The sequence below is a fragment of the Anolis carolinensis genome, chromosome 3, assembly GCF_035594765.1.
Source record: "Anolis carolinensis isolate JA03-04 chromosome 3, rAnoCar3.1.pri, whole genome shotgun sequence".
Taxonomy (NCBI): Eukaryota; Metazoa; Chordata; class Lepidosauria; order Squamata; family Dactyloidae; genus Anolis; species Anolis carolinensis.
In genome coordinates, this window is record NC_085843.1 from 21,459,664 (window position 1) to 21,477,083 (window position 17,420).

Here is a 17,420-nt window from a genome sequence, read left to right on the forward strand (position 1 = left end):
CGATCCAAGTGTTAGTCATCTTGACTCTGCTCCTTTTTGTGTCTACAAGATCCATGCTCTGTAAAACAAAGATAGTAAAATTTCTCTAGCTCTCAGGACTATTTAAATATGTTGAAAGACAACAAATTACTGCAGTATTATGGTCATTTAAATACCTTGGCTGGATGCAGAGCTGACAGATGTTTGGACTGGCAGCAGTTGTGGAACAGTTCAAAAGTTGTTCCCTCGGGCACTAAAGAATTTACATGAGTTTAACAAAGAATGTCAATCAAAGTGAAGCATACCATGTCAACTCCTCTGTACTATTCCATTCACTACTCATTCTGATGTGCTCGGTTCCTCACTCCAAGGAGTGCATTAAACATTGTACAATCTGAGGTGTAGACAATGGAAATTAAATCTTGCAGTATGTGTGCCTTTCAGTGGATGATGTTCCTGGTTCTTCTGAGAGATATACAATCAATGGTTCAGATTGTTTCCACTGGTTTTAGTCATTTAGTGGATGATACTGATTCAAATGGTAAGTGGGAATGGGGAATGTGGAACAGTATCATGAGAGGCCCATCTGGTTTAGTCATGAGCAGAATGAAATGTGGATAGGTTAACTGTATTGTATATTCCGGATGCCTTGTGAGAATGTCAATCACAGACTTGAAAGATTCCTTACATGAGAAGCCCACTTACAGTCAAAGAAACGAGTGAAGCATCCAAAGAGCCAAAAGAGGCTGGGGCTCCAATGCCTTTCTCTACTTTGGCATATATCAAAGACAAGAAAATAGATAATTTCCACAAGTTTCACCATTCCTTTCAATTCTCTAACTCAAAAAAGGATTTCACTGTGCTCATGTGCATAATGTTTTTCACAGTTCATGTAGCCAGATGTTTTCTGTCTCTTAAAACATTCTTCTATGTAAGAAAAGAGACTACTGAAAAATGAGTAAAATGAGTATATTCTGGTGACAAAAATAAATAAATCAGCAGAATACTATAAGTTAGTACTACAAAACCTTGTTTATTGGCCCCTCCATAATATAATATTATTTTCTGCTGAAAAGTAGAGGTGTAAGACTTATATATTTTCGATTTTTATCATAGTGTCTAATTTACACATTTCTGCTACCAGGTATTCTGTTCCATTATGTTTTTAAATCCAAGAAAAATAGACTTTGGTTACAAATAAACAGATAGAAAAGTTTGCTTTACACTTTTGAAACTTAATAATAATAACAATTATTATTATTATTTTTATACCCCGCCTCCATCTCCCCGAAGGGACTCAGGGCGGCTTACATGGGGCCAAGCCCAGATAAAACAGCAAACAACATACAGTAACATCAGGAAAAAAACCAAACAAAAAGTAAATTAACATTCTAAACATAATAATAATAAAAACCTATAAGTATAAAAGACAATAAAGACTTATGAAGCAATCAGTCGATTTTTCAAGCAATTGTGTTCACATCTTTTTTGTTGATTTAAATTAAGACAATTGTAGATTATATATTATGACCGAGAGCTTAGATCAATGATTTAGTTATGAATGTGTAACCAAGGACATTATTGCATCAACTATTCCATTGCAGTCATAATAATATTGATGGTGGATACATACTGAGTTTAGCATATGTGATGCTCTCTTCATTCATGCAACTGTGTTGATTCAGTGATTTGCAACTTCTTTATACTCTATCTTCCCACATTTCTGCAGTTCCATCATTTTTTTAATTGCAGAGCAGTTTTAGTTGTGAAAAACAAAAAAGAGTCAAATATACCTGTAAAATAAACATGAAATAGACAGCATGGGAATAGCTGGGAGAGAGGGGGAAAGGAAGAAGATCCTGCATCCAACATTAATGCTGGCCCAATGGCACAGTTGTGTAACAGACTCATCACATCAAAGTAGATGATGGGCTATTGCAAAACTGCAAACAATTGATGGATTTTGCAAGCTATTGAGGGAGAATCATGGGAAGACGCAGACTGTTGGGATTCTCATGACATCATGTGATAGTGACTATTACTAAAGGTGATGGTCCAAATTCAAAGCCAGATTGCCTGCTTCTTCTAATAATGTATGGTCCCCTTAGCCCATCCCCAAAGCTACTTTAACATCTAGTAGCGGCAATGTGAGATCATGGACTGCTCTGCTATTGACCAGGGTTCTGAGGGGTGTTTGCCAGACCCCTTCCAACATCAATCCTGGTGTGATAAGGAATGATGATAGGGGTTCTGCACTATCTGTCTCAAACTCCAGAAGCAATATTGGTGGGAGGTGGCCAGAATGTCAATGTGGTATGCCCCAGTCACCAGCAGAACAGACTTCCATCACTCAGTGCAATTGCTGGCAGATAGATTGTGGGGGAAAATATTGATTGTGGCAATGACATCATTATACATTGTTTTACTCCTTCATTTTTCCTGATTATCTAATGATTTTATTTTACTCAGAGTGATCCTCTATTTGAATATATCGTCTGTTTAAAGATCGGTCTGGTCACAATTTCTATTAACTATAAAGAATTGAACTGAGTAGAATAAATATTCATAGGCTGAATTATATATTGATTGTGCCATGCAATATTACATTGAATGGCAGTACTGCCATTCCCAGGACGCTGTAAGACTGAACGATGACTATAAAACTGAAATAACATCACTATACATGCAGCATGTAGTGAGAAACAGTTTAGACAAAATGCTTTTGCTTTTTTATGTTAAATAATGAGCCCTGAAAGTTGGACAAGCAGGTTGCTGTGGCATAGTGGTGATAAAGGCAGGGGCAAGTAGTGACTTCCCTTTTAGTAGTATAGTGAAGATGCTCCAGGTTTTTGCAAGGATAGTAAAGGAATTCTTAAAATGGATAGGGTTCAGCACCATCAAGTTGTACATCTACTCCTAGTTTTAGTCTGAATTTTAAAGGAGCTGCCCAATGACAGAGAGAAACCCCAACTAGTATGATCTATTCTTTTTTCTGAGCACATGACTATAACAGCAGTATTGCAGCTGTATTAAGCTTGCAAAGACAAGGTGTAATTGATGGCTATGTGTAGCGTTTACTGTTCTCGCTCCCATATTACTCAAGTGGATCTCATGAGCTGGGTGTTTTACCCAGTTTAGCAAAAGTAGATCAAAGCAAGCCGATTTACTTGGCACTCCAGTCGATGAGCATTTTACATTCAGGATTTACATGAATTTCTTGAAGTTCATATTTAGCATTGCTTAGAGTTCTCTGCAGGGGACCCTGTCTGTTCAAGCATCAAAGTCTGAAGCAGAGGCAGCTTTATGCTCCCAATATAGGGTAAACGGCATTCATCTTTTTTGCTTGTGATCCAAAATGTCACGTTAGTGATAAAACCAGGATTTAGTTCCAGGTTTGAAAGCTGTCCTACTGAATTCTATTTTTGGATAGAGTTTGCCATCTACCTAGCATAACTCTGTTAAAATTCAGACTAAACTTTAAAGTTCAAAATAAAACCCAAAGAGGATTCACCTCTCCCTCCTCTGACATGAAAGCTTCAAAGAGGCTGACTGTTGTTTTTGCTGTAGTCTTAACTAATTTGTGTAAATTTTTTGAAGCATATATAAGAAGATTTAGGATTTTCCAGCTTGCACATGCTCCTCAGATGAATTTCTCCACAATGAGAAAGCTGAACATTTAAAGGCAAGTCATCAGAGAAAACTGAGAAGATTAATGTTTTAATTGCAAAATTAAAGGGTCCCTGTGGTGCATGAAGATTTATAACATAGGAAATGTTATATATCTGTATACTAACCATGTGTACACTAGCTTTGAAATCCTTGATAATATGCAACAACAGCCTCATTGGGTTTGTAATATATTTCATTATGAGTATTAAAATTATAAAATTGTTCAGTCCCTTAGCATTATCTTCTGCACTCAGCCATATCTTTTCTGAATTAAATGTTTACAGTACATGTTACTCATTGCAAGACTGGGTAATATTCTATACAGTTTAGTATTATCATGCTGAAAGAAGGAATTAAACCTGTTAGTTTGGGATCATAACAATTCATGGGATGGAGGATTTATCTATTATATTGTATTATATTATATTATTAGTTGCATAGAATCTTGGGAATGCATGAACATAGGCAACTGGTCCATTTAGTTTAGCATTGTTAGATCTGGCGTTACAGGATTTCAGACAGGATTCTTTTCTAGACTTTCCGTGAGATTTTTGGTGATCACTGGTACAAGCTCTAATGAGTCTTAACATTATTTAGCTTCCAAAATCACTTGGGATGAGATGTGTTCCTGATAATAAATTAGAATTAAATCATTTTCATTCTTCCATTTGTTTCAATTTTGCATTTGTAGGAGTTGCATAAATAGTTCTCTTTCCCTGTATTGTATAATTTTCCTAAAAAGAACTGAGCTACATATAAGGTCACTGAAGCAGAGACCTGTCAACATTTGGCTAATGACGTTCAATAAATCACCGACAGAAAAACCCACAGATATGGCGAATACCTTTTATTAGGGTCACTAAAGTGTTACATGAACTAGACTGAGAGCGATGTTGTAATAATCAAGATCATATTCCCAGCAAGACATTTACCAGTGAAGTAAACGTTTTTTCTCAGCTCCGTATGAGGTTTGTGAAATGTATTGATTTTGTTATTTAATTCAAGATGTTTCCTGCTTAGAGTGACTTGACTATCTCCCCTTAGTGGGGATGCTTTAGAAAAGCATCCTAGTGCTGAAAGTTCCAAAAGTGTTACTCTCAACCATGGCACAATATTGACTGTTTTGAAGCCATTCACTTTCAATTGAACACTATGCCTAAAAGGGCAAAATAAGCATATGTACATTGTAAATTATTCTTCATAAACACCAAGATGATCAAAGACTTCATAAGGGAAGAGACAAAGGTACTGGGAAAAGGGCTCACCTAATCTTAGTCTGGGTGTAGCATTTACACAGTAGTTATATTTCTAATACTCTAACCTTTCTAAAGATTTTTTAAAATAAATCTTCTAGAGTGCCTTGTGTATAACAAAGCCACAGGCACAACAGAAGTTAGAATATCTACTGCTCTATCCTAGCAGGTTTTTATACATGTGAATTGTAATCTCAAAATGAACTGTTCTATTACTATTTTATTTATTTATTTATTTATTTATTTATTTATTTATTTACAGTATTTATAGTTCACCCTTCTCACCCCAAAGGGGACGCAGAGTGGCTTACAGAACATACCTACGGCCAGCATTCAATGCTAATTATACAATTAACAAGGACAGACAACACAAACAGAGGTAAAGGCAGTTTTTCCCATCTTATTTCTGGTATCTTGGAGGCTGTGCTCTACTCCAGCCATGCGGGGAGAGGGGCAGTCCCTCCATCTTCCATGCCGAGGAACTTTCCTCCAATCAATGTCTTTAAGGGTGCCTTTATTAACTTCCCCGTTAAAAGCAGTACCTAATTATCTACAGTCATTTCTGCTTTCAACCTGCTAAGTGGGCAGGTGAGCTGGGGCTAATGGCAGGTGTTCACCCTGACCAAGGATCTAATTGCCGGTTTGGGGTGAACAATCAGCAGGATTTTTCTGCAGCACAGCAATTTAGCGTGCTTTGCTAAGTCCAGCCTTTATTTTATACTCAGAGCATTTTTAAACAAACTGTTATCACTACCCATCAAGAGTTACTTCACTCCCACCCTGTTCACAATTCCAATTTAGTAATGAGACAAATTTGTATGGGGAAAAATTTGGATTTTGCATGAAAAATAGTCTACTTGTTTGCTGCATAGAATGTCTTTTGCACAGAAACTCAACATGTTTTGCATCAATGAACTTTTCACAAGAAACTCCCCCAAAATGTGAAACTTCATTAAGAAGAATAAACAAAATATCTTGTAACCTCACCCAGCAAAGAGAAAACCTTTAGAGCAGTGGTTCTCAACCTGTGGGTCCCCAGATGTTTTAACCTTCAACTCTCAGAAATCCTAACAGCTGGTAAAATGGCTGGGATTTCTGGGAGTTGTAGGCCAAAGTAGAACCACTGCTTTAGAGCTATTTCTTCCAGGGGAGAATGAATTAAGCAAAGATTTGCATCCTTGTTTTCTTGGATATAAAGTGCAGGTTAATTCTCTACATGTCAGCTCAGGAGTAGGTTCCAATGAAATTATTTGCTATATTGAAAACCAGAATTCAGATCCATGAAACAGTTTCTGGGCTTCTCACAACCTCTTATCTTTCACTATTCATCATTATTTATTTCTACGAAAAGCTTGCACACAGAGAGAGAATCCAAACCCAGAATCACCATTATGACTGCAGTGGTGCTACAATTTCTTCTTCCTTGCTCACAATTACTGGGTAATACAACTCAACTACAATTAAGCATTTCTAAAAATATGGACTTTCTTTTTCCATTTATATATCTCATGGATGGGAAGTACAGTCAACCTTTTATGTTCTCGGGTTAAGGGCACAATACTTCAGTGAAAAATTGTGATTAAAAATTGCTACTTTTAACATGTCTCTGGGAATTTCCCAGTCTTTCAGGATGACTCTGTGATCAATTTCCATTGGAAGGAGGCCATAGGATCACATCAGAGGAGCTAGAGTGTTCTCCCTAAAAATCTCTAGGTCCTCTAGCATGATGGGAAGAAATTGAACACAGAGATTCCTAGACATTTGTAGAGGACCCAGGGATTCATAGAAAGAATTTTAATCAAATTCATGAATAATGAATACTGCAAATATGAAGGACTGACTGTATTTTGAAACATTAAAAAATCCTGATGAAAATCTGTTGAGAATATTTTCAGTTTGGAACTTATTCTGTGCAAAATGCGCACATTGCTGCCTTGAACAGAAACAGCATTTTCTGCACAGGAATTTACTTCTATCTGGAAATGTGCAAGGATTTTTTTATCTACTGTGTGCAGAAAATGTTGCTTCTATTAAAAAAATAGCTTCTGAATTGCAAATAGGCTTCAAAAGTGGCATGGTTCTGAAATACTTTCTTGTAACAGGAATAAAAATGCTAAAATTAGTTTTTGCTTCCTTTAGAAGAAAATTAGTTACAATTGCATCCCTAAAATGTATAATACTTGATTTTGGCTGGCTGAGATCTGCCATATACATTTAGCTCATGTCAGGTCTGGCGCAGTACTACCCTACATGGGTTTACTCAGAATTATAGGGTATTTAATGGGATTTACTCCCAAGTAAGCGTGCATAAGATTTCGGTGTTAGCCATGTAAATGTTTTCTTTTAATAGGTTTTGGCTCTCTTTTCATTACCAATGTTCTGATCATTTGCCACTGCATAATTTTGTATATGTTAATGCCAGTCTTTTGCTCAGCCCCTTTTACTGTGGATTACTCCACATGAGTCATCAAAAGCTAGCATTTTACATAATCAAGGAGTCAGGCAAGCTTCTAATGCAATGCCTGTAAGTGTTCTAATTTTTTAAGTAGTTGTTTTGAATTTCAAATGTATTTCCCTATAGCCTTAAGTTTCAGCTGCTTCCTGAAGGGAACTCCCATGACTTCAAAGACATATCTAACAGTGGCGTTCTGGAAGATTTGAGTTTTAAATAGTTGGAGGCTAGTGTTCTAATTCATGTATTTAGAAAGCAAAACTTAGCCATGGAAAAAGAAAGGGGAATTTTAAAGAATACATCAGTCAGCTATCAGGCAAGGTGAATATCTGCCATGTGAAAGTGAGACCCTTCTCATTTGGTTCTTTATTTATTATTTATTTATTTATTTGCGACATTTATATACCGCCCTTCTCACCCCGAAGGGGACTCAGGGCGGTTTACAAGTATATATAAATACAATATATTATATTATACAACTATATCACAATATTATTAGTAATATTGCATGTAATATAAATATACAATTATAATAGTGAATTATAATAATTATTACATTGTATTACATCATATTATTATTAATATTACATGTATATACAATGTATTATAATATTAGTATAGTATAATATTATTATATATCATTATATCATTAAATTGATACAGGAGACATGGTGGAAAGATGTCTTCCCGGCCCCGCCTTCTTCATTCTGCTCCAGATACAAAACTAGCATAGCATGTTATTGCGGATAGGGGCCTCTAGCTGATGTAAAGAGACAAGATGGAACTGTCCTCATGGCTCCCTCTTAGCTCTGGCACCCGAGCGTCAGTTGGAGATGGTGAGAGAGGCCTCAGCCGATGCAAAGAGACAAGATGGAAGTCTCTTCATGGCCCCCTCTTAGCTCTGGCACCCGAGCGTCAGTTGGAGATGGTGAGAGAGGCCTCAGCCGATGCAAAGAGACAAGATGGAAGTCTCTTCATGGCCCCCTCTTAGCTCTGGCACCCGAGCGTCAGTTGGAAATGGTGGGAGGGGCCTCAGCCGATGCAAAGAGACAAGATGGAAGTCTCTTCATGGCCCCCTCTAATTATGCTAATTGGGAGGACACAGTTTTCTTCTGAAAATGCACCCCCTTTTCTCATTCATTTCATTGAGTGCCAGACCACTATTTTTTATTTTATTCAAGTTGCTGTTGAGTCTCCAACCTTTCAAAAGGTCCCAACAGGAATTCAGTGAGTAAGGCCTGCTATTTGTGGTGTCAATGGGGCAATGAATTCAATTGTGCGATAAGGTAATTTTAGACTATGGTCTTCCTTCCTTACACTTTAAAATTTTAGTGACCTTTTGGATAGTTGCAAGTTACTAAAGTAGAGCCATTTTATCCATTCTTGACTTGCAGAGTTATTATGTAGATAAATTCCATTGATTCAATAGGTAACTGAGAGTGACCATAGGATCCTGATCAATCTGTGTCCCTTCACTTACTTTAGTTCTTGGTTTTGGGCAAATGTGTTTTCCTGCACATTCTGCTGAGTGAAACCCTGGATGTCTAGGCCAAAGTCACATCCTGTCAGGGCCATTTATTGGGATGCAAAAATAAGTGTTATTGAGGTGGTTCAAAAAAGATATTGACAAACTGGAATTTATTCAGAGAAGAGGTCTTACTTCAGTGGCTGAGTGATCATCCTTTGGGAACTTTTCAGCATGACTAGGGTCTTGACTACATTCCCTTTATGGCCCCTTCCCACCCTAAGCTTTTTTTGATTTTATGATTCTGTACAAATGTCAGTCGTAGCTACTGCCTTGGCTGCCTGGGCATGCTTTTAATTCTTCTACAGTGTTCCAAACCACTGTTTCTCCCAAAACTAAAAGTTAAGAACTGTTCATAATTTTTTTTGCTAAGTAACATTTGTTTTCTAAGATATATCAGAAAAATCATAACTACCCCTCAAAAAGCTCTGACAATTTTTATCTCTTGCCTATACACCCCAAGATTGCTTTTGGTCTACTCTGTAGAAATAACTAGTCCGTGGTCAAAATGAAAGGTCTGCTTTTTAGTTTAGTCCTATTGTTCTTTCTTTAAAATATATTTACCCTATCCTTCCATTCAGTAAAATTATACTCTTAAAAATAACAAATAACAGTAAATACAAATTTGGAGAAAATCATTTAATATCAAGTCCTACAAGAGCCTGCAATAAGGGTTTTTTATGTATCTGTATATACTTGTTATATTCTATTTCCTACATGGTCCATGACTTTTGTCTTTTAAGCAGCAAGGCAATTCTTAATTTAATGTTATTTTTTTGAATTTCACAAAATACATATTTCTAGTTTTTCTTATATTGCACCTTGCAATGGAATTGTATCTGGTTTTGCGAAGATTTCACTTGACATTATTTAAATTATTTAAATCATTTGTGTAAATATGATTATTAGTTCAAACCAGAGACATTATATTACGTGGTTTACCAGTTAGGAAGACCATTAGGAAGAACTTCTTTACTGTAAGAGCTTTCAACAATGAAATAGATCATCTTGGAAGCTGATGGACTCTCCATGTTTGGAAGTATTCAAATAGAGGCTGGATGGGCAAGAGATTAGACTAGATAGCCCTTGTAGTCCCTTTCAACTAAAGATTCTATGATTCTATTAATTATACAGTCCTAGGCATATTATCTACAGCATAACCCACTCTCAAGTAGGTGTGCACATAATTTCATCCCAAGGCTGTAACATTAAACACAGTTACAGCTATGCAATGGAACCTCCATCTGAGCAAATGTTTACTGGAATATACAGTAACTGTAAAACTGTATAACTTTCCAAACAAAGTTGAGTTTTTGACATAGTGGTTAAAACCTTATCACTACCACTCCAGGCTGAAAAAAGTCTCCAAAAAGTTTCTGAAGCCTTTATCTAAGCCAAATATTCTGCTCCCAATAATTAGTTGTCACATTATTTATTTATCCTTTCCATGCCTCCTCATTATGGGTGAAGTATACAACACTTAACTACTCTTAAATAAATCATCCCTTTAAATTCAATGGATTTTCCCTTGAATAAAGGCAAGTTGATTTTTTTATTATAGAACATATTGAATTTCTGTTGAGTTATTTTCTTGGCTATTTCCTTGGATTAAATTTTATTGTGATGTAAAAATTTGAAAAGGAAACCAAGGACAAAAAGTTATATGAGATATACATATAAGCTGTCTATACACTTTACTTCCAAAGTAAAAAATGTATGAGGATATTTGGTCTCATAACAGGGTAGACGTTTTCTTATTATTTTCAGTTGTGGGTGCCAAAATAATTTATTTAATCTTTGGCAATAAATACCTTGTTTTGGGGAACAGGGTACTATTACCTTCCCCACTTCATGCAGAAAAATGCCTTGGGAAAACTGTGGTTCACCCTAATATGTAAGGCACATATATAGGGTTAAAAAAACAAAAAAAAAACACAGATTTTATAGTAAAATGTAGAATAAATAAAGTCTCCTTGGATATAAAGTATAGAAATAGTCACTACCTTTCCCTGTCAATCAATAAGTTATTTATTACTGTTCTAAGATTGATTCGTTACTCTGTAGCTAATAGCCCTCAGAGTGATATACAATAAAACACAAATTGAAATCCAAATCCACATAAATCAAAACAAAATGCCACAATAGAATGATCAGTTACAAGCAATCATTAATAGTAGCAAAGGCTTTGAAAAGGGGAAAATAATAGAATTGGTTGGTACTCCAAGGATGGACTCCGGCTGCTCCAAGACCACTTCAGTTTGTTGAACGGTCTCCATACAGTCTCTTTTGCCATCACTTCTGCCAGGTAATGGTAGAGCTCTGTGAAAGCTCCTGATCAGTGTGGGTACCCCATGCTGACATCAGTAGAAATTTCTGCACAACCAGAAAGAAGGAAAAGGGGTGATATGGTAGTGGGAGCCCATGTCAGGCTTGATCATGTTGTGCACACTGTATCCAAATTGCAGCATTCTCCAGAGTTTCACCCAAACTTTGAAACATCCCCCAACTTTTCTTAATGCATGGCTGAGCCAGGCTAACCTGTTCTGCATCAGACCCGGTTTACCCTGCAATAAGGACTGGAAGTTCCAGAACATGATGGACAGCCAAGAATAACTACACAGTGAGTGCAGGCTATTAAGCAACCCCACTGTTCACCCATAATGGTCTGCTCATAAACATTTTACTCCAGGCATCTGAGGAAGTAGATTTGTTCTACAAAAGCTAATGTACTGATATTCCAGGGCAACATGGCTGTGACTTAGAATTCTACCTGCATATCACTGTTATGGTTTTTGTCTTCAATACTCATTTTACAAAATCAAGGGATCATTGGCTCTTGAAGGGATATTTCAGTAAGCCATTTGGCTTGTAGCCCCATTAGGCATTATAGGTGACCTCATACTATCCTAGTATATGTGCTCTGTGAAGCTTGTACCGCTTCATGGTTTAGTCTGATTGTTTCAGCCCTTGGACTTTGGCCTAAAATTAAGTTGGCCCCTAAAATTAAAGTTAGCCATCCCAGGTCTAAATGTTACAATGGAGATTGAGAAATACTTCTGAAGGAACTTTTTAGCTAAAGTAATCTGATATATGTGATCATATCGCTTATCTTGCTTTCACTTGTGATGTTTTCAACTGTCTACAAAGCCAAATTCCCAAATCCAGACATTCTAAGCTCAAAATCTTTGGAAACGTTTCTGTCTTTCTTCTTTCGTGCAATCAAAGAGGAAGGAGTTAACAGTTCCCTGTGGCAACAGATTTGAAGGATAACTAAAAGGGCAGACAAATGCCAGTATGAATGGAAAAGGATGCTTCAGGCAAAACAATACTCAAGAACAAAGTGCATTTAGGGAATTAAAAGGATTCATTCATAAATTATGTTATGCATTAAGAAGGCGACTGTAAGCAAAGTCTTGTTTCCACTAACAATGGGAAAGGGTGTGTGAAGTAAAATATCATTACTAGTGCTTGGAAAATATTATTTTTTATATCTTACAACATCCTACCACAACCAATTATGAAGATTCTGGGAGTTGTATTCTAAAACTAACCCTTCCAAGCTCTACTTATCAAAACTCTTGAATTAGCACAGCCCAACAACAACAACAACAACATTTTAGGCTTGTCCCTGGAGTTATTTGGAGCTCCGATTCAGAAAATTGCATTGCATCAGCTCTAGTTTCTTAGATATGGTTATCATGATTTATTATGGATGAGCAGATCAATCCTGGTATTTGGCATATGTTCAGTATCTCAAAAACTAGAATTGATAGAGGAAAACTGATGCCATTTTTGCAACAGGCAGGTCAAATATGCATGCCAATATTTGAGGCACCAAAATGTGTGTTGGCCAGTGTTATCACACATCTGGTCCCAGATATTTTGGATAGCAAATATAAAACCTGTATTATTAGATTAGATTTTACTTCTCTTTTATTCCCATATGTATTTCTTCACAAATGTAACCAACCAACGTTATTATGTTTAGAAAGTCTCGTGATGGGAATTGGAGCCCAGAAATAATGATGGAGCCACAATTCCCCATCCTGCTTTAGTTGAACAGTCCTGTCCCTGAAAGCATCTTTCATTTGAAGACTTCCCTAAGCTATGTTTGATTTAAAAAGTTGTTGTTATTGTATGTCTTCAACTATATCGAGAGAAAGATGGAATAAAAATTTGGTAAGTAATTAAATAAATAAACTTCTTTCTGATTTATGGCAACTCTAAGATGAAATTATCACAGGCTTGGTCTCCAAAGTCATAGTTCAACACTCAAATCATTATACATTCAAATCACTATGACTCTTGAAATTTAACATATACAGTAATCATGTGGACCCCAATTTAAGTGATCATGTTAGTCTTCCCCACTGTGACAGGTTGCATTACATTTCTTTGTTCTGATCGTTCAAGTCATTCCCACCTTATGGTGACCCTAGTGTGAAGGTATCATAATAAGAATAATAAGAACTTTATTCTTATATCCTGCCACCATCTCCCCAAAGGGATTCCGGGCAGTTCACATTGGGACGGGCCCAACAATAACATAGGTTAAAAACACAATCCATGAATTAAAACAATATAAATATAAAACACATAAAACACAGCAATTTCTTTAAAACTTGGCCATAAGTACTGCATATGCACAAGGTGACTTGTGCAGGACTCTGAGTAGGGTTCATGGGACAATCAGGGATAGTACAGGAGGACAATCAGGGATAGGGCAGGAGGAACGGTCTCATCAAGACACTGGAAATTTAAAAAGGTGAAGAGCAGTGATAAAGTGCAATAAGAAATTGTAAACAAGCTGACTATCTGGCGGGATTATTCACTCAAATGCGCACCGGAACATCCACATTTATAGATCCTTACAGAAGGTGGACAACAAAGGTGCCAGTCTGATCTCCCTCGGGACAGAGTTCCAGAGCCGAGAGGCCACCACCGAGAAGGACTTCTCCCTCATCCCCGCCAACCGTGCTTGAGAGGGAGGTGGGAGCGAGAGAAGAGTCTCCCCGGATGATCTTAAGGCCCACGTGGCGATCATGGAGATAAGCAGGTCCTGAACTGTTTAGGGCTTGTTTTGAAAAGATTTATCCAAAAGGGATTTCCGTTTGTTTTCCTCTGAGGCTGAAAGAGTCTGATTTGGCTAAGGTCAATCAGTGAGGGCACATCCAGACATGTGCTAAAATGCATGCCCTCCTGCTTCTTCAAGTGGGGCGTATCATGGAATTTTTCTTGGCAAGATTTGCTCAGAGGCAGTGTGCTTTTACCTTCTTCTGAGGCTGAGTGAGTGTGACTTACCCTTACTTCACCTCTATTAATTTTTTTTTAATTTGTATTCATACTCTTTAAATTAATCTGAGCATTTCTTACCTAAATCTGTGCTCCTTTCAGGTCTTAGATATTGGAACTTAGGTATTAAGATAGTTTTTCTGCTTGCAAACATTCTCACTCCTTTTAAATGAAATTAAAGATGGAGGAGCTCATTCCAGACAATTGACCAAACACAAAATAGCTGATTATAGGGTGGTGGGTTACAATACTTACTGTTTTAATTGCATAAGTGTCACCTTCAGCTGCACAACTACACCAACAATAAAACAATTTTCTGATAATTATTTATAAAACCATTGCAAAGTTTCTGTCATCTCTATTCTTACCCATCTCCTGCCACAGTGGCTGCTTTGCTTATTAAATATGAATGCTGGAGGTTTGTTTGGCAAGCACACTTATGAAAATTGCTCAGAATTACTGAACACAGTCTGATGTCTTATTTATCAAACATAATCACTTAGCAGCCACTATGTGTGTGCATATATACATGTTTTTTTTCCATTTTGCAGCCTGTGAACATGTTTCTAGATTGTGACTTGAAATTTCAGCAGAAAGTAGTAGCCTCATGCTCAGTTTTGTCTGATGAACAATGCAAAACACATGGATCTAATTAAATAGTCCTGCTTAATTGAATATATTGCTATGAGCCCAATAAAGGTGTATCTCATGCTACACTGCAAAAACACTAAAAATGCCAAAATGTATTAGAGCACTCAACTGTGTCATGCTCCAGTCAATGGCTGTTGCATACTGAATTAGAAGAAGGATTTTTGCTGATATTGTTCATCAGTTACAACTTCTATTTATACATTTTATCCCTCTTTTTTCTGCCACTGGGATGCCAAAAATCATTACTTCCAGTTTCTTCTCTGAAAGCCTGAATCACATATTCGCCCTTTCCATGTAGTTGTTTTTTCTCCAATGTAGTTCACAATCACTTGAATGATGCACGCATATTGTTATCCACAATTAATTTAATTACATCCCATGATTATCAGCATTCAAGAACATAGACATAGGCACCATGGAACATAAAATAAAAATAGATTTTACATCACATCAGTATTACAATCTACAATTGCTTCAGTTATACATGGTTTTGTCCTTCCACACATGCCCGAAAAATCTGATAACAGCAGCCTTGTGCTTCATCCATGTGTGGTTTTCATATTGGGATTGTGAAATCATATGCTCTGTTTAATAAGAAATGATTAGATGTAATTACCAGACACCCTCACAATATATTAATACAATGGAATGAAAATCACTTTTAAAAGGAATTATTTTCTGTTCAGGATGTTCTACAGGTCAACAATGAAGGATGATTTTTCATTGCTTCATGGCAATGTTGAATGTTAATACATTATAATAATAATGGAAGTGTGTCTTAGTGTAATTAAATTATAATTAATAGTATTACTATGGCATTGAGACTTTGTTCTGCTTGACAAATCTTGCTCTTCCGTAGTCATCCAAGAGGAACAGGGCAATCATTGATCACTTAAATCAAACAAATTGCCTTCATCTACTATTTCAAATTCAGTTAGTTCATTGGTTTACCCTTAAGTGAAGGAATTTTCCTTACAGATGAAATAACACACTTTCCCACATTCTCATATATTAAAAACCCAAGAATACCTTAATTTCTTAATTCATTCCATATCTACAGACCTTGTGTTATGGAAACAGTTTTCAGGGTATGATGACAACATATTTTGCTCAGGTACAGATGAATTAATCACTCAGACAGATTGATTGGGATCCAGAGAGATAATTTTGAGCATATACAAGGATTTGATCGTGTCCAGGGAAATTTGAATTGTGCTTCCCACACACTTTTTGAAACACAGGCCATAAAAGTGCAGCTTCCAGGTCATGAATGCCCCCAAGGAACTCATTGTTCTTTGCTTTAAAGTCAACTTTGAGTTATGGATGAGAGACCTCAAAAACACCGAGTCATCAATGGCCTTGTTCATATAATCTAAACTCAGGGTTGTAGTTTTCTTGATTGAATCAATTGACTTGTAGTTAGATCTCCTTATTTTGCTAGTGCTTTCCACTTTCCATACCATTGTTAACTCTTTCAATGAGTTACATAACTTCATGATATGTCTAGGGTGTGGAAGCCTCCGTTTAATCATTCCTCTACTTCTACTAAGAATTCAGGACTGATTTCCTCCTGGACATTTGTGTAAATTTCCTTCATCACTACACTACAAAGCAATCAAATTTTTAATGCCAGCTTTCTTCACTGTTCTTCTTTCGCAACCATACTTGGAAATAAAAAATACATGACTATGAAATACCTTTACACGTGAAGATCTTATCTAATTCCTTCATTCCGTTCAAATCCTAACCTTTTGTATTCTGTTTTTAGAATTCTAAAAGTATTTTTTTCCATTATGTGATGGGAAAGCCTAGAACCCTAAAAACATTTTAAAGAATTTTTTAAAATTCCATACAAAAACTCTTTTGGATACATGTAGGCAATTTTGCCATGGCTTGACCTTTCATCTGAAAGATATCTAGAAATTGATCTTCTGCTCAGATCCTTTTGAGAAAAAAGACCCTCCTGGATTTAAAATGGGTAGGAGGGCTCCCAAACATCGCAAAGTGTATTCACCATTGAGGGATCATTGGGGCCATTTTGGTGAAACATTTTTTTTTCTTTTTAGGAATGGGATAGTGATGACGGGAGTAGCTCTTCACAAACCCCAGTTGCCCAACCCTTGTCTCAAAAAGGACCAAACATGATAGGTAGGAATGTTAGGGTTGGCAGCTTTAGGAAATATTTGAAGATTGCATGTGCTAGAATAGGTTGCATACACATTAGTTTTTCAACATATTGAGGGGTGTACTATATGCAGTGACCTTGGCTCATCAAAAGTATCAGTTATTCTTAAGGAAAATGGATTTGCCAGAAGCCATGTAATAACCCAGGGGACATCAGATATTATCAGATTCCTCCTTCTATCACTCCAGCTAACATGGCCAGTTATCAGAAGTGATGTGAGTGGAGTTGAACAACATCTAGAAAACCATCAGGTCCTATCAATGCCACATACACTCTGTATAAGAAAAGGTCTAAAAGAGACTCAATTGTCATAGCTTCAACCAAGGAGCTATAGTTCTGTGACAATCTGATGTTTGAAATCCCCCTGCTCCTTTTTACAGTTCACAGAGTTCTTTGGGTAGAAGGAGATGTCAG

General features: G+C 36.6%; 1 protein-coding gene across 6 annotated transcripts in view; it reads left to right on the forward strand.

The window, feature by feature from the left end:
- cntn5 (contactin 5) overlaps positions 1-17,420 on the forward strand; it is an 870,111-nt gene that overhangs the window by 465,040 nt on the left and 387,651 nt on the right. For 5 of the 6 annotated variants that reach the window (XM_062977117.1, XM_062977120.1, XM_062977119.1 and 2 more), the window contains one exon: positions 5,164-5,280. The exons of the other annotated variant lie outside the window; for it this stretch is intronic. In XM_062977117.1, coding sequence (XP_062833187.1) covers positions 5,164-5,280 — 117 coding nt within the window. The remainder of the gene's footprint in view (positions 1-5,163; positions 5,281-17,420) is intronic. 6 annotated transcript variants of the gene reach the window in all.